Source organism: Pseudoliparis swirei, chromosome 11, assembly GCF_029220125.1.
Source record: "Pseudoliparis swirei isolate HS2019 ecotype Mariana Trench chromosome 11, NWPU_hadal_v1, whole genome shotgun sequence".
NCBI classification, from domain to species: domain Eukaryota; kingdom Metazoa; phylum Chordata; class Actinopteri; order Perciformes; family Liparidae; genus Pseudoliparis; species Pseudoliparis swirei.
This window is the reverse complement of record NC_079398.1, coordinates 16,204,110-16,229,619: the sequence shown is the minus strand read 5'-3', so window position 1 is coordinate 16,229,619 and position 25,510 is coordinate 16,204,110. Positions and strand designations below refer to the sequence as shown.

General features: G+C 43.1%; 1 protein-coding gene across 1 annotated transcript in view; it reads left to right on the top strand.

Annotated features, from left to right (window-relative positions):
- Nucleotides 1-25,510, top strand: part of prkd1 (protein kinase D1) — a 45,253-nt gene that overhangs the window by 5,343 nt on the left and 14,400 nt on the right. The window contains exons 2-13 of the mRNA XM_056426332.1: nucleotides 8,781-8,919; nucleotides 16,482-16,613; nucleotides 16,721-16,890; nucleotides 17,320-17,343; nucleotides 17,493-17,703; nucleotides 17,860-17,937; nucleotides 18,428-18,629; nucleotides 18,717-18,840; nucleotides 20,089-20,166; nucleotides 20,750-20,914; nucleotides 21,481-21,592; nucleotides 23,143-23,195. Coding sequence (XP_056282307.1) covers nucleotides 8,781-8,919; nucleotides 16,482-16,613; nucleotides 16,721-16,890; nucleotides 17,320-17,343; nucleotides 17,493-17,703; nucleotides 17,860-17,937; nucleotides 18,428-18,629; nucleotides 18,717-18,840; nucleotides 20,089-20,166; nucleotides 20,750-20,914; nucleotides 21,481-21,592; nucleotides 23,143-23,195 — 1,488 coding nt within the window. The remainder of the gene's footprint in view (nucleotides 1-8,780; nucleotides 8,920-16,481; nucleotides 16,614-16,720; nucleotides 16,891-17,319; nucleotides 17,344-17,492; nucleotides 17,704-17,859; nucleotides 17,938-18,427; nucleotides 18,630-18,716; nucleotides 18,841-20,088; nucleotides 20,167-20,749; nucleotides 20,915-21,480; nucleotides 21,593-23,142; nucleotides 23,196-25,510) is intronic.

Below are 25,510 nucleotides of genomic sequence, written 5' to 3'. Positions count from 1 at the left end.
AATTTGCAGACAGACGAATTGTATGGCCGAATGTGGTCTTTCAACCGCTGGCTGTCGAGGTGGTGCCCAGCGAATAATGTGAACTCGTAGACAACTGGAAGACTTTCTGGGAAAACCTGATCTGATGAGGAGACGGCATTCATCCCACGTTGGACGGAGCGCGTCTCATTTCTGCGAATATGACCAAGTTGATCACCGGACTTAATCTATGACAACCCAGGGTTCAGATCAGGAACCGGGAGCAGAGTTGTAGTTTAACACCCTTCTCTGCTCTTCCATTCGAACAGTTACCCACCCTTGACTTTAGAGTAGAGACTGTGTCTGTCCCACGGCCACTTCAATTAAATAAATCAAAAGTAAGCAGAAGAGGAGTGGTACACAATAACCTTATACAAGTTAACACAATTATTTCAGCAGTGCAACAAAACAGGTCTATTAAATGTGGTCTCCTAAATATTCGATCTCTGTCATCTAAAGCTGTGTTACTGAATGATTTAATATCAGATAATCACATTGATTTATGTTGCCTAACTGAAACCTGGCTGAGCCATGAAGAATATGTCTGCCTGAATGAATCGACTCCTCCAAGTCATATTAATACTCACATTCCTCGAGGCACCGGTCGAGGAGGTGGAGTATCAGCCATCTTTAAATCGAGCCTATTAATTAATCCTCAACCAAAATTACACTACACCTCATTTGAAAGCCTTGTTCTTAGTCTTTCACATCCAACCTGGAAAACACTACAGCCAATTCGATTTGTGATTCTGTACGGGCCACCAGGTCCATATTCAGAGTTTATATCTGAATTCTCAAATTTATATCAAGTTTGGTTCTTAAAACCGATAAAGTTATTATTGTTGGAGATTTTAATATCCATGTGGATGTTGATAATGATTGCCTTAGTGCTGCATTCATCTCCTTGTTGGACTCGATTGGCTTCTGTCAGAGAGTACAGAAACCCACTCACAGCTTTGGCCACACGCTTGATCTTGTTCTTACTTATGGCGTTGACATTGAGCATTGAACGTCTTCCCACAGAATCCTCTTCTGTCAGACCACAACCTCATAACTTTTGAATTTATACTACGGAGTGTACTCCGTTAGTCAAAGTTTCTACACCAGATGTCTAACTGACAGTGCTGTAGCTAAATTTAAAGCGATTCCTTCTGTATTTGATTCGATACTGCGTCTCAATATAACAGAGGACTCCTGGTCTAACTTTAGCCAGTCCTAGATTGACAATCTTGTTGACAGTGCCATAGGCTCTCTGAGAATGACACTGGACAGGATGGCACCTCTGAAGAAGAAGACAGTGAGGAAGAGGAGGTTTGCTCCTGGTATAACCTCAGACCCGCAAACTGAAGCAAGCGTCACGCAAGCTTGAGCATATGGCGTTCAGCTAATCTCGAAGAATCCCGCTTAGTTTGGCGAGATAGTCTTAAAACATATAAGAAGGCCCTCCGTGTGCCAGAGCAGCCTGTACTCATCAATAATAGAAAAATAAAAACAACCCCAGGTTTCTCTTCAGCACTGTAGCCAGGCTGACAGAGAGTCACAGCTCTGTGGGCCGAGCATTCCTATAAACCTTAGTGGTAATGACTTTATGAACTTCTTTAATGAAAGATTTTAACTATTAGGGACAAGATTAATAATCTCTTGCCCATAACCAGTGCCAATCTGTTCTCAAGTGGAATGGCCTTGAAACACGCTGTATGCCCTGGTGTATATTTGGAGGATTTTCTCCTATCAACCGTGACCAATTATTTTCAACGGGTTCTACTTCGAACACGTCTACCTGTCTCTTGGACCCCATCCCGACGAGGGTGCTTAAAGGCGTTTTGCCTTTAATTGGCGACTCTCTATTAGATATTATCAATGTGTCTCTGCTAACAGGCCACGTACCACACTCCTTCAAGGTGGCTGTTATTAAACCTCTCCTGAAGAAGCCGCTCTGGATCCAGAGGTATTGGCTAACTACAGACCGATCTCTAACCTCCCCTTCCTCTCCAAGATCCTTGAGAAAGTGGTCGCAAATCAGTTGTGCGACTTTCTACATCATAATAGTTTATTTGAGAAATTTCAATCAGGATTTACAAAACACCACTGGACTAAAGTGGTAGTGTTGGTTCTGTCGCCCCCTGTGGACTAAAGTGGTAGTGTTGGTTCCGGTGTCCCCTGTGGACTAAAGTGGTAGTGTTGGTTCCCCCCCCCCCCCCCCCCCCCCCCCCCCCCCCCCCCCCCCCCCCCCCCCCCCCCCCCCCCCCCCCCCCCCCCCCCCCCCCCCCCCCCCCTTCCCCCCCCCCCCCCCCCCCCCCCCCCCCCCCCCCCCCCCCCCCCCCCCCCCCCCCCCCCCCCCCCCCCCCCCCCCCCCCCCCCCTCCCCCCCCCCCCCCCCCCCCCCCCCCCCCCCCCCCCCCCCCCCCCCCCCCCCCCCCCCCCCCCCCCCCCCCCCCCCCCCCCCCCCCCCCCCCCCCCCCCCCCCCCCCCCCCCCCCCCCCCCCCCCCCCCCCCCCCCCCCCCCCCCCCCCCCCCCCCCCCCCCCCCCCCCCCCCCCCCCCCCCCCCCCCCCCCCCCCCCCCCCCCCCCCCCCCCCCCCCCCCCCCCCCCCCCCCCCTGGGTTTGCGCCCTGTGGACCTAAAGTGGTAGTGTTGGTTATGTCGCCCCCTGTGGACTAAAGTGGTAGTGTTGGTTCTGTCGCCCCCTGTAGTCTAAAGTGGTAGTGTTGGTTCTGTCGCCCCTGTGGTTGGTTCTGTAGCCACATGTGGACTGAAGTGGTAGTGTTCAGAATTTTACTTTATACATATTAATATACAAACACACACATGTAAACATGCAGATGTATAACTGTATCTGCTGCTGTCACTGCTGATGTCACGAAATAATGATGACAAACACACACGCGCACCTTCGTCGTCTTGGCGACAGCCCCATTAGGCGTGTCTAAGCGGTTCATCATCTGTGATTCAGATGATTTCCACGTCAAAGTCAGAGGATTCCTTTTGTGGCTTTCCTTGCAGCCTATAATAAAAAACACTAACATATTGGTCTCATGTCTCTGGTCTCTCATGTCTCTGGTCTCTCATGTCTCTGGTCTCTTATGGCATCATGGCATCATGGTCTCTGGTCTCATGTCTCATGGTCCCTGGTCTCATGGTCCCTGGTCTCATGGTCCCTGGTCTCTGGTCTCATGGTCCCTGGTCTCATGGTCCCTGGTCTCTGGTCTCATGGTCCCTGGTCTCTGGTCTCATGGTCCCTGGTCACATGGTCCCTGGTCTCATGGTCTCTGGTCTCATGGTCCCTGGTCTCATGGTCTCTGGTCTCATGGTCCCTGGTCTCATGGTCCCTGGTCCCTGGTCTCATGGTCCCTGGTCCCTGGTCTCATGGTCCCTGGTCTCTGGTCTCATGGTCCCTGGTCTCATGGTCTCTGGTCTCATGGTCTCTGGTCTCATGGTCTCTGGTCTCATGGTCCCTGGTCCCTGGTCTCATGGTCCCTGGTCTCATGGTCCCTGGTCTCTGGTCTCATGGTCCCTGGTCTCATGGTCTCTGGTCTCATGGTCCCTGGTCTCATGGTCTCTGGTCTCATGGTCCCTGGTCTCATGGTCTCTGGTCTCATGGTCCCTGGTCTCATGGTCCCTGGTCTCATGGTCTCTGGTCTCATGGTCCCTGGTCTCATGGTCTCTGGTCTCATGGTCCCTGGTCCCTGGTCTCATGGTCTCTGGTCTCATGGTCCCTGGTCTCATGGTCCCTGGTCCCTGGTCTCATGGTCTCTGGTCTCATGGTCTCTGGTCTCATGGTCCCTGGTCCCTGGTCTCATGGTCCCTGGTCTCATGGTCTCATGGTCTCATGGTCCCTGGTCTCATGGTCTCTGGTCTCATGGTCCCTGGTCTCATGGTCCCTGGTCTCATGGTCTCTGGTCTCATGGTCCCTGGTCTCATGGTCTCTGGTCTCATGGTCCCTGGTCTCATGGTCTCTGGTCTCATGGTCCCTGGTCCCTGGTCTCATGGTCTCTGGTCTCATGGTCCCTGGTCTCATGGTCCCTGGTCCCTGGTCTCATGGTCTCTGGTCTCATGGTCTCTGGTCTCATGGTCCCTGGTCTCATGGTCTCTGGTCTCATGGTCCCTGGTCTCATGGTCCCTGGTCTCATGGTCCCTGGTCCCTGGTCTCATGGTCCCTGGTCTCATGGTCCCTGGTCCCTGGTCTCATGGTCCCTGGTCTCATGGTCTCATGGTCTCTGGTCTCATGGTCCCTGGTCTCATGGTCCCTGGTCTCATGGTCTCATGGTCCCTGGTCTCATGGTCTCTGGTCTCATGGTCCCTGGTCCCTGGTCTCATGGTCTCATCGTCTCTGGTCTCATGGTCCCTGGTCCCTGGTCTCATGGTCCCTGGTCTCATGGTCTCTGGTCTCATGGTCCCTGGTCTCATGGTCTCTGGTCTCATGGTCCCTGGTCTCATGGTCCCTGGTCTCATGGTCCCTGGTCTCATGGTCTCATGGTCCCTGGTCTCATGGTCTCATGGTCCCTGGTCTCATGGTCTCTGGTCTCATGGTCCCTGGTCTCATGGTCTCTGGTCTCATGGTCCCTGGTCTCATGGTCTCTGGTCTCATGGTCCCTGGTCTCATGGTCTCATGGTCTCTGGTCTCATGGTCCCTGGTCTCATGGTCCCTGGTCTCATGGTCTCTGGTCTCATGGTCCCTGGTCTCATGGTCTCTGGTCTCATGGTCCCTGGTCTCATGGTCTCTGGTCTCATGGTCCCTGGTCTCATGGTCCCTGGTCCCTGGTCTCTGGTCTCATGGTCTCTGGTCTCATGGTCCCTGGTCTCATGGTCTCTGGTCTCATGGTCCCTGGTCTCATGGTCTCTGGTCTCATGGTCCCTGGTCTCATGGTCTCTGGTCTCATGGTCTCATGGTCTCTGGTCTCATGGTCCCTGGTCTCATGGTCTCATGGTCCCTGGTCTCATGGTCCCTGGTCCCTGGTCTCATGGTCTCTGGTCTCATGGTCCCTGGTCTCATGGTCCCTGGTCCCTGGTCTCTGGTCTCATGGTCTCTGGTCTCATGGTCCCTGGTCTCATGGTCTCTGGTCTCATGGTCTCATGGTCTCTGGTCTCATGGTCCCTGGTCTCATGGTCCCTGGTCCCTGGTCTCTGGTCTCATGGTCCCTGGTCACATGGTCCCTGGTCTCATGGTCCCTGGTCTCATGGTCTCTGGTCTCATGGTCCCTGGTCTCATGGTCTCTGGTCTCATGGTCCCTGGTCTCATGGTCCCTGGTCTCATGGTCTCATGGTCTCTGGTCTCATGGTCCCTGGTCTCATGGTCCCTGGTCCCTGGTCTCTGGTCTCATGGTCTCTGGTCTCATGGTCCCTGGTCTCATGGTCCCTGGTCTCATGGTCCCTGGTCCCTGGTCTCATGGTCTCTGGTCTCATGGTCTCTGGTCTCATGGTCCCTGGTCTCATGGTCTCTGGTCTCATGGTCCCTGGTCTCATGGTCCCTGGTCTCATGGCCTGGTCTCATGGTCCCTGGTCTCATGGTCCCTGGTCCCTGGTCTCATGGTCTCATGGTCTCTGGTCTCATGGTCCCTGGTCTCATGGTCCCTGGTCTCATGGTCCCTGGTCTCATGGTCTCTGGTCTCATGGTCCCTGGTCTCATGGTCTCATGGTCTCTGGTCTCATGGTCCCTGGTCTCATGGTCCCTGGTCCCTGGTCTCTGGTCTCATGGTCCCTGGTCCCTGGTCTCTGGTCTCATGGTCTCTGGTCTCATGGTCTCTCATCTCATGTCTCTCGTCTCTCATGTCTCTCGTCTCATGTCTAATATGTATTTAAAAGTACGTCTAACTGTCATCAAACACGTGCTAGTTATATTTATGTAACCGTTGAACCTGCGTTTAAAAACTTTGCCTTGGTGTGGAGGTGTGTAGCCAATTAGATGGCTCCTCCTCCTCCTCCCTCCACCAATCACAGGAAGGGACATCAGGACTCGCCTGAAACTCAATATTCATTATTCACTTCATGCTCGGATCCAGTTCAGTTTGAGACATTTGCTTATTGACGCGATCAGAATCCAGAAGGGAAACAACCAGTCTGAGCTCCATGACTCCAATACCCACAATGCATTGCAGGCACCGCCAGGGAGCTGCAGCCCAACACATGCTCAGTCCAGAGAGATGAACTGAAGGAGAGACGGAGGAGAGGAATCAGCCTGAATTCATGCTGCTGCCATGACAACAAGAATAGGCATGCTGCTATGGCGACACAGACACACGCACACACACACACACACACACACACACACACACACACACACACACACACACACATCTATGAAGTGTATGGTTGAGGATCTCATTGAGAGGCAGAGAGAGGTGAAGGTCTAATGAGTGAGAAGAGTGAAGAGCCTCCTCCTCTTCATCTTCCTCCTTCCTCTTCATCACGTCCTGCTTCCTCCGTGTCCCTCCTCTTCATCTTCCTCTCTCCCTCCTCTTCATCTTCCTCTGTATATGTTTTTGCAGTGCATACTGATTTAGCCCTAAACATCCACAGTCTACAGAAAGCTTTTGGACCGGTTTACCCACAATGCAAAGCTCTGGAACGGCACTATCTACGATTGCAACAAGCGTCTTTTATTTCTTCTAAAAAAAATTACTTTCCACAGAATGTTTGAGGAGAGTCAACGCTGTATATTTTAAATATGTTCAGTTTTAACGACGTGACGCGTGTGTGTGGCGTTTGTTCTGCCCCTCAAATACAGACAGTAATACATTAATGCAGTGCTCGTAAAGAGAGGGCGCCGTTGCGACATAATAAAGTTATTGCAACATCTTTTCGGCTTTCCTCTCTCGCTAATCGTCTCGTGACCTCTCTGATTCACCCGGTGACCCTTTGGAGGGGCCAGACCCTCAGGTTGGGAACCACCGGACTGAACGGTGCTCTAACATCCTCCACTTGTGTCCATATTGGACAACCCGGACCACCCTCTCCACCACCTCCTACAGGGACAGAGGAGGACTTTCTCCAGACGTCTCCTCACGCTCCGCTGCCACAAGGACAGATACAGGAGAACATTCCTGCCGGCGGCTATGAGGCTCTACAACAGATCACCTCTTGCCAGATCATAGTGCAATAACTACAACAATAACTTCATATCCACACTATGTTGATCTGCACTTCACACATTTCATTTATTTATTTTATTTACACTACACACATACACATATTTCATTTGCACTACACACATACACACACTTTGCATTTTGCACACTGTCTATATTTGGTGTTTTTATATTTAGTTTAATTGTCATTAGTAGTTTGTGTGTGTGTGTGTGTGTGTGTGTGTGTGTGTGTGTGTGTGGTCGGTGGAAGTCTCAGCGGGGCTCTGCAGTTGCTGGATGTGTTGCTCATTTCAGTGACTCATCGATCCACAACATTACAGCCAACTGCACCTTTAACTTCCTGTGGTTTCACTCCAGTGTGTGTGTGTGTGTGTGTGTGTGTATACTTACCTTCTTATACAACACTGGATGTTTTTTTCTAAATGACCAGAAACTAAAGTCCCCACTTGGTTGGAGTGTGTCACCGTTAGTTAATGTAGGAATGTGTGTGTGTCGTTGTGAGGACCGCATTTAAAAAAGTGTAGATAGGGACTCTTTTAGACAACATTTAAATGTCGACATTTTTTAAGGCAGAAACAAACATTTAAATCTTCACTGAATCAGAGGACAGTATAAAATATTACGTACGTCTCAATTTCAAAAATTATAATACATCCTCTGAATATAATGAATTTCCCAATGACAAAATAAACTTGTCGTTTAATTAATTGATTCATCACTTAATTAAATACCCGACGATGAGAACATGAACATGGTGGATTCGATTCTGTTAAATTAAAGTATTCATTTATTCTGTCCTGATGATAATTTATTCGTCTGCTGATGGAGATCAAAGCTCAATGATTTTTTCTTTTCTTTTCGTCTCTTCTATTTGCATTATTGACATTACCATAACAAGGAAATAATTATTTACTATTCTTTTCAGGGTTTATATATATATATATATATATATATATATATATATATATATACACACACACACACATACACACACACTACCGTTAAGTTTGGGGTCACCCAGACAATTAGTTATTTTCCATGAAAACTCACTTTTATTTATCAAATTAATTGCAAAATTAATATTAAATATAGTCAAGACATTGACAAGGTTATACAAAATGATTTTTATTGTAAATATTAATTTTGTTCTTCAAACTTATCGCTCAAATGAAGGCCAGTTGTATAGCTTCTCTTACCAGCATAACTGTTTTCAGCTGCGCTTACATAAAAAGGGTTAAGGGTTTTCTACCCCTCCGTTAGTCTTCTAAGGCGATGACACAATGAGCCATTAGAACACTGGAGATGGGCCTCTAGACAACTATGTAGAGACTTCATTAAACACCAGAGAATAGTTATGTACCACATTAACTATGTAGAGAGTGGATTTATGATTCATTTAATGTTATCTTTAGTGAAAAAAACAGTGCTTTAAAAAATTAAGGACATTTCTCCGAGACCCCAAACTTTTGAATGGTAGTGTATATAAACATTTTAAAAAATGATGAAATCTCTCGGCATATGAACATTAAAAGTGTGACATTATTACCCCTAAATAAATAAATAAAATGGCTCTTGAATTAAAGTCTCTTCGTGGCTGCAGTAGGACGCTCTGCCTCCCCCTGTGGCCGTTTGGAGAACTGACGGTGGTGGAACTTCTTGTCCTCTTGTCTCTCCGTCAGATTCCCGAGTGTGTTTTCTACGGCATGTACGAGAAGATCCTTCTGTTTCGCCATGAGCCGACGGCCGACAACGTGCTGCAGCTGCTGCGCTCAGCCTCCCAGATCCAGGAGGGCGACCTGGTGGAGGCCGTGCTGTCAGGTAGGAGGGGCGCCGGGTGGTGACATCACAGATGGGTGGGGCCTATGATGTCACAGTATCATCGGAGCCGTGGTTGTGGTTTTGTTTTGGCAAATCCACAGACACCCTCGAGCCGCTTGAATAGAAAACATACTTTATTTATTTTGTATTTACACTTTTTTATGCCACTTAGTTGCAGTAAGTATAAAAAGCAAAACCACTTATTTTATTAGCCTTATTAGTTGAATTCAATGTGATTTTTGCTTTGCACAACACTGATTTTTAAAACACTGAAATAGTTGAAGTGGAAGTTGAAACGCAGGGAGTGAATATATTGCGTGTAAACCCTCCTCATTATTAACCTTTTCCTCCCCCCTCCCTCCTCCTCCCCCTCCATTTACTCACTCCTCCCACGGTAAAAACATTTGTGTTAACAGCACTCCGCCGGTCCCGGTGTGGTGGAAACAAACAGGAAATTGAATTTGTTCGGTGTAACATGGAAGCTCGAGCCAAGAGGAACATCCTGATAATCCCCCGAACACTCCCCAGACAGGTTGTTACTGGCTGGGACTCCAAGCAGAGAGGATACTTTAATAAACAGTGTTGTTTTCTTCAAACAGCTGACAGTAACGTTGTTTACAATGCACAAAGAACCCGGAGGATGATGGGCTTTTGTTGTTCGGAAGACAAACACTCACATTCAATTATGGGCAAAGCCAAAAAAGTATAAAACAAACACGGAAAGTTGTCCATTTTACTACTTATAAATAGTCGTCGTGCAAACATCCATATGTATTTATATCTGTGTATATATTTATTTATTCCCAATCAGACTTATTTATAAATGAGCCCAAACAAACATGGAAGCTATCAACTGAGCCAGAGTTCATCCTTCAAGGTGATTCAACCCAACACATGTTGCTATGATGTTATTTACCTTTAACGCGCAGACAACAGATGTTTTCCACAGTAACTGTCAGTGAAAAAATAGCAAACTAAAGCTTCGTTTAGCGGTAGATTATTTAACGGTTCATTCTTTCTCTGTCACTTTTAGTTTTTTTATTGGATTGTTAAATCAACGCATCGACTGACACTTTACTATTCCAATCCCGTAATTTCAATACTTCGATAAATAAACTTTCGGAATTATTTTAACTCAAACAAAACGATCTTTGTCTAAAACACAAAGATGGAGGTATATTTTGAAAAGACTTTTGTGGGGAAAAATTTAATTTGCACGGAAAATGAGGATTCACTTTTCACGAGACGAGAAGTCGAAATTTATTTATTTTACATTAAATAGGCCACTTACATTGTTAAAACAATGTAAGTGGCCTATTTAGGTAAAACCAGGAATATAATGGCATACAATAATAATGCTTCACATCAAATTAAACAGTACAACATCATTTACAATAATTAATAAGCTGTTTTCATATGCTCCAAACACAACTCACACAATAATAAAAATAAGAACTCAACTATCATTTTTATAGTTTGCCTTAAGTCAGCTCACCGCCCAGTTGTCCGGGCCTAGCGAGCCGGAGCTACTTCCTAGCCCAAAAATCCAAACAGCAGAAACCGAAAGGATTCAACTGATTCAAGACAGTTTCAAACAATCCCTCTAAACCACAGGTGTGAAACACAAGGCCAAATCCGGCCCGCCAGATCATTTTATGTGGCCCCTGACAACTTAAAAGACATATGATCACCTTTTCTTAAAGAAATGTAAGAAAAATATCCTGTGCTTTTATTTTGAAGGTTTCAAATTATGGCCATGATGCCGTCGTTGCCCACGGTGAACATGAGTTTCACGTCCTGCTCTAAACTAAACCATCTCGAGATCAGAGCAAAAGAACAAAGCAGAGCAAAACCACATTCTGCTTAGCTTTTGGAGATGAATTGAAGTAAAAGCGTTTTTCTCGGCAAACCTACATGATAAATAAATGTTATTCAGTTATTCTGTGACTAATCACATCATTCCTGAGGTGCAGAGGGCCGTTTTGATCGGGGGAAGGAAGATACTTAACTACGGCGTATCAGATTCCAACGTTTCACAAATGGCAACGCCCATATAATCCTGATGAGCCGGCCACGTGAGAGGTGATCAATACCAGGTGGACGCTCAGTTGATACCCATATACCCCCTTCTACCTGCTTACCACATCTTACAACCAGAACACTGAGTACACATATTTATGTTTTCTTCCACATGTGTGTTTAAGTGATGAGGATGAGGAGTTTACAGTTTGTTAAAATATTTTTTTTACACTTTTCTATTCCACACTCAGTTACTTTGTGGGGTTTTATTGAATAGGTAAATATAGAGGTCTGGTTAAATAATGTTCAAATGTATTTTTATATTTAAATTTTTTTAATGCTGTTTTTGCATGTATTGAACCCCATTAGTAATATAAAAGGGAGATGTATAGTCTGGTACATGAGAGAACTCAAATGGCACAGATGGGGCCCAAATGCCCATTTTTAGGACCTCTCGCCTAAACTTTACTCATGAGGCTCTAACTCTGATCTGCTTTACTTTTACAAAGTCAACCTTTGCAGAGATACTCTTCAGGTATTTTTCTACGATCCTGAGCATTTATAGACCTTTCCGCTGCATCATTCCAAAGATATCATCATAATAATAAGTGATTTTTACAAGGAAAACCTGTAACATTTTTAAATGTCTGCTCTGTGCCGTCTTCATTTCATCTCAACCAGGAACATAAAGGCTGATATTTACACATCTGGAATATTCTCACAAGTGCTTACTTTAATTTAAATACTGACATTAATGAAATAGCTCTTGTGGTAGAGGAGATACACCTTGTTTTAGTTTGGGTATGTTTTTTTAGCATAGATTCCTAAAGTAAGTATTTTTTTTATTTATTTCTTACATAATAATATGTCAAATTTACATATTTAAAAAGCTGTTAGGAGTTAGTGGTCATATATCATTCATACATGTACTCCAATGGAAGTTTTTGTCAAATATTCAGGGATGTTTTTTGCATTATTAAAGTGTAGTGTATTTTACACCATACAGCTATTAAAGATAAAGACATAAATATAGATCTGGTCTCAGAGGCCCACAAGGTGTCCATGGTATAGAATACCATTGCTTAGAGCTGGACCAGATGGTTTACATTAGGTAGCATGAGATCATGGGAGGGGGGGCTAGAAGCCCGCTCGAAACCATTGCCAGCCCATAGATTCGAACATGACGCCTCCTCTTTCCTCTGTCTATATAACCCGTGACAACATGATAAACCATTGAACTTTCTCATCCGGACCCCGAAAGTTTCCAGTCATTCTAGATGTCTGTCTTCGGCCTGTACCTTGTAGAATAAACTTTGTGTTCTTATCAAGTACCGTGTCGCTCGAAACTTCTTCTTCGTCATCATCATCTCAAGGGACATGAAATAACCCACATATTTGGCATCACGATTACCAACAAAAGGCTGAGATGTAAATAAAGGACATTGACGGAGCTTTTTCCTGTGTCGGTTGTATCTGGGCTCATAAAACCAGACGCCTCATGATTAAAGTTCACTCTTACCGTTTCAATTAGTCGTGGAGATGAACGGCTTAACATAAACGTAATTATTACGACACCGCCGCTGGTTTACAGTTCCTCCACCCGCCGTGTTTGTTTTCTAGTTTGTGGGTTAACAAGCCACCAGAGAACACACACACACACACACACACATCTTCTGAAGCATATAATAACAGTTTGGGAGCTTGTTCAGACTTCCAAACGTATGTTGGCTCTCCAAACAAAAGGCATAAACAATAATTTGAATAAATGGAGGTAATTTCCTGCAGCAGAATGTCTAATCAGAGCCGTATTCTACTGGAGGACCACGGCACGGGGCGAGTGTGTGTGTGTGTGTGTGTGAAAGAGAGAAAAAAAGGACGAGAGAGCTTTCAGTACATGCGGAGAGAGAGAGAGACAGAAAAAAACGATATCCCAAACTACCCATCATGCCTTGCCAAGCCTGCTGGCCAACCCAACCAACCCGGGTCCATCTGCACGCTGAGAGCCTCTCTACCTCCACAACGTTGACTAAACACCGGCTCACCACCCGCTCATTACTCTTTGTCTGTCTCTCCATCGCTGGCAACTTAAAGGAATTCTGGTGACGTACTTTCAACATGTTTCAGACTCAAACGAGCACTGAGTGTATCTACTTCACGAGTAAGAGTGTGTGTGTGTGTGTGTTGCAGCCGGATATCTCCATTAAAACACGTCAATGAGCCTAGCTGTGTGACGCATCCTCATATGGCGGGAAAGTCACTCCTCGTGTTGAGTTTTTTAGTCCAGCTCCAAAAGGTCCAACAGTCCAGCTCCTATGGTCCAACTCTAAAGGTCCAGCTCCAAGTGTGATTTCTACTCGTTGCATGAAGTCTTTTCTAAATAAATTGGTTTTGCTAACACAGAAGCACAGTGAACGTGTCACAGGGTTTTGGTGTCTTGTTTCCTGTTTTATTTTGAAGTCCTTGTCTCTTGTGTCCTTTGTTTCCCTTCACTTCCTGTCCCTGTGATTGTCTTCCCTGTGTCCCCTCATTGGTTCTTCCCTTCACCTGCCCTCAGCCACTCCTCTGCTTTCTGTGTGATGGCAAGCTCCGCCCTCATTGTTTCCGCCTGTGTTCCTCTGTGTTTAGAGTCTGTCTTCTTGTTCTGGTCCAGGCCCTTGTTGTACTTCCTGTGTTCCTCTGGTTTTAGAGTCTGTCTTCTTGGTCCAGGTCCTTGTTGTACTTCCTGTGTTCCTCGGCATCTGGTTACGTAGTAAAGAGTTGTTTCCTCCGTCTCCTGAGTCTCTGCCGTTGCCCTCGGAAACGTGACTAAAATCCTTTATTTACATTGAAGCCTTAATAAAACTCACAGATCCAACACGTCTTCACACCCTTTGCCAAGAACTCCAACAAATGACCTTTATGACCTTTCGTGAGTTAACATGACATGACTTATGACCTTTAACTCTTCACATTAAATATGTCATTCTTACACATTCCATGCCGTCACCGCGGAAACAATCTAAGTTCAAGGCAACACAACTTCTTGCTTTAAGTTAGATTGAGGGAAGAAAAGATTAAAGTTTGGGTCACGTAACTTACTATTTCACCTTAAATAAACCGATGTTAACCTGAAGCGGCACACGAGTCTCCTCGGTTCACGTATCCTCCAACAGTCCAACATGAAATTTCTTCGTTTGATTTAAGAAAAAATACTTTTATTTGGGTTGAAATAAATACCCCAGTGCCGTTACTATACTACGCAGTAAATTCAGCATTAACTTACTGTATTGCACGTTGACACGTAGAAAGACTTCTGCCACATTGTCAATGTAATTCATAGTAAATATATTCATCTTATATAGCGCTTCTCTAAGTACCCGAAGTCGCTTTACAGAGTCAGTAGTCATACACACACACAGTCATCCCGGTGGTGGTAAGCTACATCAGTAGCCACAGCTGCCCTGGGGCAGACTGACGGAAACGTGGCAGCCAATCAGCGCCTACGGCCCCTCCGACCACCACCAACATTCATTCACATCCATGCGGTGCATGTCTTTATGATGGTGGGGGAAACCAGAGTACCCGGAGTAAACCCACGCAGACACGAGGAGAACATGCAAACTCCACACAGAAAGGAACTGGGACGACCGGGAGGACCGGGATTCGAACCCAGAGCCTTCTTGCTGTGAGGTGCCAGTGCTAGCCACTGAGCCACCGTGCTCAGACCAGATGTTGGTGAATCAGGGAAGTATTGTCGCAGACCGCTGTACGGCTCATTAAAGCAGCACATTCTTGAAGCCAGATGTTTTTTCCTTTACCTGTCGTCGAAACCCGAAAGCGACCCTATCGTTTCTTTGGTTCGTCTTTATTTTAGATCTTAACTTTAAAACAAATCCTCAAACACATCTTTTCTTTTTTTATTAAAATACACTTACCATTTTTGTTTTATAATATTTTGTTTCTACTGTTTGTACAGTACTATTATCTATTTATTTGTTTTTATGTATCTGTTATTGCATGTTTATTGTTTTTATTATAATATTTTTATTATTTAACTGTTTAATTATATGTCCATGTATACTGTTCTGCACTATGTTTATTGATTTTATTAAATTTTTATATGTTATTGTTATGTCTATGTTTTTGTTCTTCACCATGTTCATTGTTTTTGTTATTTTAGTATTTTAGTATTTTATGGTTTGATTCTATGTTTATTGTTCTTTGTTTGTTTATTCTATTTATAATTTTAGATGTTATAATTGTATTCTTTTCGTCTATGTCTATGTTTACTGTTCTGTACCATGTTTATTGTATTTATTATATTTGTATTATTATATATTTTTACTACATGTCTATATTTATTGTTCTGTACTATGTTTATTGATTTTATTACATTTTATTTATTTACTGTTATGTCTATGTTTTTGTTCTTCACCATGTTTATTGTTTTTGTTAAATTAGTATTTTATTATGTTATGGTTTAATTATATGTTTATGTTTATTGTTCTTTAGTAATGTATTTATTCTATTTATAATTTTCGATTTGATAATTTTATTCTATGTTTAGTGTTCTGTACCATATTTATTGTATTTATTATATTTTTATTATTTTATATTTTTACTAAATGTCTATATTTTTTGTTCTGCACTATGTTTATTGTTTTTATTATTTTACTGTTATGTCTATGTTTATTGTATTTATTATATGTTTTATTACTTTATCATATTAATCTACATATTTGTTTATTGTATTTATGAAATTTGTATTTTTTATTATTTTATATTCTCTCTTTTATTCCGTGTTTATTGCTTTTAGTCAAATCATCAGTCATCAGCGGGAGGTCCAGTTGCTGCCCGAGTTCCCCGCAGAGTTTTTGTGAAAACAGCTGGAGGACGTTTGAGCTCACGTGGCCGTCATTTCCGCCGGCTGATTTTGAGTCCTGTCAGGGCTTCAACGCTGACATGAGCTATCCTCTCATGACTTTAACTATAATTCCCGCTTCCACTCCTTTCATCTGTTGCACTTCAACTGACATTTAAATTCATCCCAGTGCCCACAGTTCATGCTGACAGTTGAGACTTTCTCTTCAGTTCATACTTCAACTCAGGACTGATATTTAAAGTGACACTTCGTATCGTCTTTAAACCTTCTCTTTGACTTCTTTTGGTCCTTAAGTCTCAAATACAAAATAAAGTTCATGCAGCTCCTCCGTTTCCACTTCATGTCCTTTTAGGACTTTCTCTTCAATTGATACCTCAACTGCTCTATCGGTTCTCATATCGAAACGTAAACTCCAAATTAGTTTAGCGCTTCCACTTTTAACTGCCACTTCAACTCTTTTCTGTGTCTCATGGGTACAACTCCTTTAAGTACCTCAACTTTACAGCAGAAAACAATTACAAAAGCTCCAAAAGATTAAACATTTTTAAGGCTTTTAATCTGTTATAACCATTTCGACTGAGGGGAAAAGTGATTGCTGGGTTCATTGGGGTCTCCTTCCCCCGACCAAAAAAAATCACTTCTCTCATCGTGGAATTTATTTGCATCCTTTTTTTTCTTGCAGCTTCGGCCACGGTGGAGGACTTCCAGATCCGTCCGCACTGCCTATTCGTCCACTCGTACCGAGCTCCGGCCTTCTGCGACCACTGCGGCGAGATGCTGTGGGGACTCGTCCGACAGGGACTCAAGTGCGAAGGTATGAAAACACACCGACGGAGCTCATTGGTTCTAAAAACAACAAGGTTTTCACTCAAAGACAAAAAAACGAGACTGAATCCCAATGTGGTCTGTTTTTGCGATCAGGCTGCGGTCTCAACTATCACAAGCGCTGTGCCTTTAAGATCCCCAACAACTGCAGCGGGGTGAGGAGGCGTCGCTCGTCCAACGTCTCCCTGACAGGGGGGCTGGCCAACCTGGGGCGCCACCTCTCCGCCGAGCCCTCGCCGCCCCTCTACACCGACGACGCTCTACTGGTCAGTAGATTGTCCTCAACGTGGATTATCTCATTTGATTAGCGGTATGAGCCTCTGGTCCGAGCTAACCAGTTCTTAATGATGGTGCGTTTGTCGGTGGTGGTGATTGATACGAGATGGAGGCCGAAGCTGAGAGATCCCAGGCCAAAAGTTCAAGGACAGAAAACATCATCGTTCTTGTATTTCGGGGTCAAGCCGTCATATTACTGATCGGTATTGGCCAATAAAATATATTCACGCTCAATCAGACTAGAGAAATAAAAGATGAGATTAGTGTGTACAAGCAAACGTACTAACTTTTGCAAAATCATCCCAGTGTGTGTTTTAGTGGTACAGTGAAAAGTAAAGTAATATCCATAAATCTTCCTTCATTCAAAAATTAAAACCTCACCAGTAAATCCCTTTCTTTTGTTCTCCTTCATTGTCCAGTCTCCCGTCAGTCCCAGCATGGAGGTGAGTTACACCACCTTTATCCAGAGTATTAACCCTTTAGAAATGGTACTTAATATTTACAGGATTTAAAAATCTGCTCCTTTTTTTGCTCATGCATGGCCGCTCCTCCTCATTGGTTTCTTGATCGTTGTCTCCGCCTTTCCTCGCAGCAGAAGAACCAGATGGATTACTTCCCCGGTCGAGAGCGGCGCTCCAGCTCCCAGTCGTACATCGGCCGTCCCATCGAACTGGACAAGATCTTTTTGTCGAAGGTCAAAGTCCCCCACACCTTCCTGATCCACTCGTACACCCGACCCACCGTCTGCCAGCACTGCAAGAAGCTGCTCAAAGGCCTATTCAGACAAGGCCTGCAGTGTAAAGGTGGGCGTCACAGCCAAATGTTCCCTATTAGCTTTTTTAAAAAACATTGCACTATTTCCTGCTTAATGAATAAAATGGCTTTGTGTCCAAACCAAAATGTCGAACTGTGACCTTCCGAGACCTAATGGCTGCTCTTCCTAATGGTTACTCCCTCAGATTGTAAATTTAACTGTCATAAGCGATGTGCTCCGAAAGTGCCTAACAACTGCCTGGGAGAAGTTTCCAAAAATGGAGGCAAGTTTCAACACACACACACACACACAGACACACACAGCTGACCCTTGACCTGTAGCTACACTTTATATATGAAAACTAAATCACAACCGCGTAAGTAAACCTTAGTGCTACGATCAGGTCTTCATGTCCCCGCAGTGATGGTCTAAAACATATGGTCCCCACAACGATAGAAAAACAAACTACACACACACAGATCTGACCCTTGACCTGTAACTCTACTTTATATTTGAAGAACTACTATCATAACCACGTAAACAACCCTTAGTGCTACGATCGGGTCTTCATGTTCCCCGCAGTGAAAACAAAACACACACACAGATCCTACTTTATATTTGAAGAACTACTATCATAACCACGTAAACAACCCTTAGTGCTACGATCGGGTCTTCATGTTCCCGCATTGACGGTCTAACATATGGTCCCCACAACGATAGAAAAATAAAAACATCCATGTGTGTGTGTGTGTTTTTTGTTAATTTTTTTGTAGAGCTCCTAAGCCCGGGGGCGGAGTCGGACATCATCATGGTGGAGGGTTGCCTTGACGACCACGACGTCGACCACGGCGGCGGCCTGTTGGATGACATGGACGAAGCTCTAACATCAGAGGGCGGTCTTTCGCTGGAGGCGGGACCCGGCGACCTCTGCGACCTGCACGACCCCGACCTGGACGAGTCCAACCGAGCCATCAGGTACAGAAACACACACACTAAAACACACACACGCACGCACACACACACATCGACGTGTGAGATAGAGCTTTGTCCCGCCCTCTGCAGCCCGTCCACCAGTAACAACATCCCTCTCATGCGAGTCGTTCAGTCCGTCAAACACACGAAGAGGAAGACGAGCAATGTGATGAAGGAGGGCTGGATGGTCCACTCCACCAGCAAGGACACTCTGGTACGGCGTGTTACTTTGTTTATGTCTTCAACACCTTTACCTTTCATACATTTAGTGTGTCGATGTCGTCAATTAATAATTGAAGAAAAAATACCAATAAATGGCAAAAAAAACTAAAACATATTTCCGTGCAGATTGTGTTGCAAATTTAACAAAAATATTTTTTTTGTATAGTTTCCACCGAGACAACAATGAGATATTTTCGTAGTTATACCTACGAAAAAATTGTGCACCATAAATTGAATTTAATATCCTCAAAAAAATGTTTTAGATAGAATCCAAGTAATCAGAAACAAATCATGAATGTTTTTCAGCAACAACGAGCAGAAATGTTGCTGCTCGAACAATTTATTGAAAAAGATCTAACACAAACGGTTGTGTGAGGATACATTGTTGAATAGATGTTTATTTATTTATTTAATGGGGACAGAATGTTAATGAACACCAGCGTAAAATAAATGATGTAAGTGAGAAAATAAAGCTTATTAAACAATTCATATTTGTATTCAAATCCACGTTGGAGACTGTTTTTATAGTGAATCTTTCAAAGCGCACACATTTTCTTAATGATAATTAGAACTTGGAATGATAACACGAACCATCAGGAATTTAATCTCCGCTTTATTGTGGGGACATTTTTTTTTGCGACAGGTAATGAAAAGTGCACAATATTTACAAAAAATAGAAAAGAAAATCCAGAAAAGTGCACATTAAAAGAAAAAGAATATAAATATGATATTGAATCAAATGAACTAACAAACAGTAGTAGTGTGCATATATATTTAAAGATTATCTCATTTATTATGGACACAAACATCTTTATCGACTAGAACTGCTCACACCGTTTGATTGGCGGATGAGGAGTTAACGATTAGATAATTTAAAGATCATACGTGTTATTATTAACACGTGAATATGCTGATAACCGCTTCTCGAGTGAAAATCATTAGTAATAATACGAGCAGGGTGATTTAATTAGCAACAGCGCGAGAAATAAAAATGATGACAATATTAAACAGAAAGGTATTATTTTTTATTCCCAGTCGTCTCTCCAAAGTGTTCGTGGGAGTGTTTTCCGACGGAGGTGTAATGACATCGGTATTCTTTTCCCAGTCAGACGAGGTGTTGCTGCTCTGCACTTTTCAGCTCCCTGTGAAACAAAGTTTCTTTGTGATTCCGTTTAAATGACGTCAGCATTTCTCTTCCTTTTGCTCTCTTTCCATCTCTTCTTCCTCCTCTACGTTTCAGAGGAAGAGACATTACTGGCGGCTGGACAGCAAATGCATCACGCTGTTCCAGAATAACATGGGAAGTAAATACTACAAGGTAAGAAGAGTCCTGGGAAAGTATGTTAAATGTGTATTTGGAGTGTTCTGTCCCTTTAAGGTTGTAGGAAAAGTCCCAGAATCCTTTTAGTTCCACCAATGCCCACATCCTCTCACATATCCTTTAACTCTTTCCTCAGCCTAGTTCATTCTGGAAATGAGGGGAATATGTTCACACCAAAACATATGATGCACACAACCTCAAGTGGAATTATCTGCCTCTATATTCAAGGAGTTAGCCAATAAAAGAGATGATGTTGATGTTAGATCAAAGTTAGTATCTTTAAAACAATTTGCTTCACTTTTTACACAAAAGGAGGCTGTGAGGATGAGAATCCATTAAAGTGTTGGCGGGCGAGAAGCCGATGAGGGATCATGTCCTTTTTTTGTTTCGTTTCAGATTTTCCCAGATTTCAGAGAAAAACTTAAAACCAGCGATGCTTTACGTTTGTGGGGATCTATTTCGGGGGTCCATCGTAGTTCTTTTGCAGCCACACACACTCTGTAGTGATACACCAATGTTCTGAAGTAAGGAGTGCGATGCTCAAACCTTTTTTCCTTCCTCCGTGCCGTCTCTTCTGCAGGAGATCCCTCTGTCAGAGGTCTTGTGCCTGGAACCGGCTCAGACCTTCTCGGTGCTCCCCGATGGAGCCAGTCCTCACTGCTTTGAGATCGTCACTTCGTCGCTGGTGTACTACGTCGGAGAGCACCTGCAGAGAGCCGAGTCCTCTGTGACCAGCAGCATTCTGGTGAACGCACGAGTCAAGATGTATTTAGATCTGTCACTCACGTAAAAGTAACAACAAGCACGTATAAGTATTCCATTATGTGTAAACGTGTTAAAATATACATAAAAATACAAATTTGTATATATATTAAAAAATTATATATATTCTATATTGCAATATATTCTGTATATAATATATTACAATGTTCAATATAATATAGTACATATGTTATATATAGATACTGTATATATTTTTTAAATTATATATTGTAATATATTTCATATAAATATATATATATATACATTACAATGTGCAATATAATATATTAAACATTATATATATACACATATATATTCTGTATATATATTAACAAATAATATATTGCATATTGTAATATAATTTATATGTATAATATATTACAATATACAATTTAATATATATTTAAAAAATTATATTACAAAAAGTCTAATGTAAAACTTAATCTGAAAGGTAACTAGTTTCTACAACATATGAGGGTAAAATGTACTTGAGGAAATGTACTTCACACGTCTGTTTGGTACACTGACCTGTTTGTTGTCCGTCTTCAGGTCAGCGGAGTCGGACAGGACGTGGCTCGGATGTGGGAGATGGCCATCCAGCACGCTCTGATGCCGGCCGTCTCTACTGGAGTCTCCCACAACTCCCACCGCACCGGACACAGTAAGAGACCACTACCGCTCATGAGCAGCTTAAAACCCTGAGCAAAGTTGATATTGTTGGGAGGATTTGTCTTTAAATCTGACTGTTTGAAGCTCAAATGTGTGGTATTGCTCAATAGAAAATTGCCTCGACCTGCTCTGTTGATCCCAATGTATTTGAATGGGTCAGACATGAGTCGGGGTCTTAGACTGAACCCCCAACTAGTTTTGATCCAAGTCACAACTTTATTGTCTCAATTTAAACAAATATATTTCAGTCAAAGTAAGAATAAACATTTGTATGGAGTGCCACAATGCTCGATTAAGGATCCACTACTTTTATAGGTCTGTGTGGTAAGATGAGGGGCCGTCATTGGTGAGCATAATGTTAATGTTATTGATCGATATGTAGACGACACCCGGCTCTATAGAGCAGTTGGTTCTGATGACCTGAGCTCCTTTTACTGTCTGTTTGGACATGTTCCTGTACCTTTTATACTATAGACATTAAGAAAAACAAGTGTATGTTTCTGTTTTGACTCGGCAAGAGTTGAATCGACAAACTTTCAGCCTCAATCTGAAAAAACCTATCCAACCAAACTTTACCATCACTTTGTTAAAAAAAAAGGTTGTGTTCATGTTTTTCAAACTTTATTTCAATTAATTAAAAAAGAAAAAGATCACAGACACACGTAGTCAACATATATGGTTCAGTAAAACTATGAATTAATAGAAATAAATAAAACAAAAAATTGAATTAATGAAATTTATACTATTTAAAATAATGTGATGAATAAGCTAATTTTAATTTTTTTAAACTTGTAATTTATGGAAACAAAACTACATTTTCAGTATTATAAGTTTCTAAGTTATAAGTTTGAGAGTCAAATGAGCAAATATAACTTAAAAGAAAGAAAAATGGAAATACATATAAAGAATAAGTAGAATATGAAAAAAAAAGTGATTAGAAATTATCTCCAAAAGTACAACAATATGTCAGGGTTGAATTTGGGGTAAAATGTTTGTAAAATAATACATCATAAATATGTAATATAAATATAAATGTATTTTCCAGCCTTTGATCTGCTTACGTGGAAAAATAAACAGGAACATATCATGTTGAGAGGTTAAGAGCCACGAGTATCTTTTTCTGGCGCTACGATCACATTTCCAGCTCAAGTATTAATGTTCATGTTGAATTGTCCCGCAGACTCTCCACGATCCCCTCATGGCCGTCGACACACACACACACACACACACACACTAAACATCAGAGATATTTCAGACCTTCTCTGACGTCAAACTGAGGGTGACTAACGGCTCACTGTTGGTCTCGGTGCGTTCATCTGCGGGGGAAATGCACCGAAATAATACCGAGTCCGGGCCGGCAGAAGGCCACAGGGTTCATATTTATCATCTGTTGTTCAGTAGATGTACTTTGTAGAAAGTAACAGACTCTCCTGGTCTGCTGTGTCATTTAGATTGTCTGTGTTTATTCAGTATTTCCATTTAAATGTAGGATTTACCACAGTTTTGAATTAACAGCCGGTCACGCTCTTGTCTCATCAACAGAGGAGATTTCCATAAGCATCTCCGTCTCCAACTGTCAGATCCAGGAGAATGTGGTGAGCACACACACACACACACACACACCACAGGATGCAAATATTCCATTTTAATATAAATACTCGTCATAAGTAAACGTCCGGACTTCAAAACGTTACTTCATTAAAATAAACTAGTAGTAAGTACTCATAATACAGAGCGGCTACTTCCAGTGATAAACTATGAAGTATCGGATCATTATTATTGATATATTGATAAGTATGCGGTAATACTCACCGCTTCAGATACTTTCGTATACTTTTGTATGTAATATCTTAATTGGAAAATTGACTGTAGTAAATAGTGAAGTATAAGTACGAATATCTAGACATTTTACTGAGAGCATCAACAGGGCCAATGGCGTAGTTGGTTGTAGGCATATTCCACAATCCAGACCTTGATGATCCATCAGGCAGATGGAGGTAGAGAGGAGGAGTGGGCGGAGTCTCAACAGGGCCAATAGCGTAGTTGGTAGTAGGCATATTCCACAATCCAGACCTCGATGATCCATCAGGCAGATGTGTCACGAATTCCCCACCTTCCTAGCTAAATTCAGCCTGCTTATATGTTTAATTAACTGTCCTGTCATTCCAGATCCTGTCATATTCACCTGATTTTCCCTCATTCCCTTCACCTGGTCCTTACGCCCTTCTCACCTGCAGCCCATCCCCTCATTAGTCCCTCACTATTTAGATCCCTCACTTCCACTTGTCCTCTGCCAGATTGTCTTGTGTGTCACCGCCAAACTTTCCAGGAAATTCCTAGTACTAGTTCTGATCTGCCTGTTACGACCCTGTTTGCCTGTTAACCCGACTTGAGATTTTTGCCTGCCCCTTTTTGGATTTGTTGCCCTGTTTGACTTACCACCCGATTTTGACCCTGCCTGAAACATTGAGTAAACTGCCTCCTCCTGCATTCCTGTGTTTGTCGTGCTTTTGGGTTCCAGTACCTGTAACCTTTACAAGATAGAGGTGGAGAGGGCGCAGCATCAGCCGGGTCCGATACACCCTATGAGACCTGAAGTCAAAAGGACTCCGGGGAGGAAGCAGAGTTAGTAATGTGCAATAGAGAGATGAAAATTCATCCTTAAGGAGAGAGAAAAGAGAAGAGAGGTGCTCGGTGTATCCTAAACGTTCTCCAGCAGCCTATAAGCCTATAGCAGCATATCAAGGGGCTGGACCAAGTGAACCTGATTCAGCCCTAACTATAAGCTCTGTCAAAGAGGGAAGTCTTCAGTCGACTCTTAAACGAGGTGACTGTCTGCCTCCCGGACTGAAGGTGAAGCTGGTTCCATAGAAGAGGAGCTTGATAACTGAAGGCTCTGGCTCCCATCCTACTTTTTAAGACTCTAGGAACTACAAGTAGTCCCGCATTTAGTGAGCGCAGCTCTCTAGTGGGGCAATATGGTACTACAAGCTCCTTAAGATATGATGGTGCATCACCAATCAAGGCTTTGTAGGTTAAGAGAAGAATTTTTAAAGTGATTCTTGATTTTACAGGGAGCCAGAGCAGAGCAGCTAATGCAGGAGTGATGTGATCTCTGTTCTTAGTTTTAGTGAGAACACGAGCTGCAGCATTCTGGATCAACTGGAGGGACCTAAGAGATTTATTAGAGCAGCCTGCTAATAAGGAGTTGCAGTAATCCAGTCTAGAAGTAACGAACGCGTGAAACAATTTTTCTGCATCTTTTTGAGACAAGATGTGCCTGATTTTTTAAATATAACCTAGATGAAAAAATGCAGTCCGTGAGATTTGCTTTTTACGTGGGAGTTAAAGGACAAGTCCCGATCAAAGATAACAGAGATTCTTTACAGTGGTGTTGGATGCTAGGGCAATGCCATCTACAGAAACCACATCACCAGATAATTGATCTCTGAGGTGCTCAGGGCCGAGTAAAACTACTTCAATTTTGTCTGAGTTTAACATCAAGAAGTTGCAGGTCATCCATGTTTTTATGTCTTTAAGACATGCTTGAATTTTACTGAGTTGGTTGGACTCCTCTGGTTTGATCGATAGATATAATTGAGTATCATTTGCATAACAATGAAAGTTTATAAAAGAAATCCTGATAATATTGCCCAAAGGAAGCATGTATAAGGTAAATAAAATTGGTCCAAGAACAGAACCTTGTGGAACTCCGTGACTAACGTTGCTGGTTATCGAGGCTTCATTGTTTACAAATACAAACTGAGATCGATCTGATAAATAGGATTTAAACCAACTTAGTGCCGTTCCTAAAATGCCAATCGACTGCTCCAGTCTCTGTAATAGGATGTCATGGTCAATGGTGTCGAACGCAGCACTGAGGTCTAACAAGACCAGTACAGAGATGAGT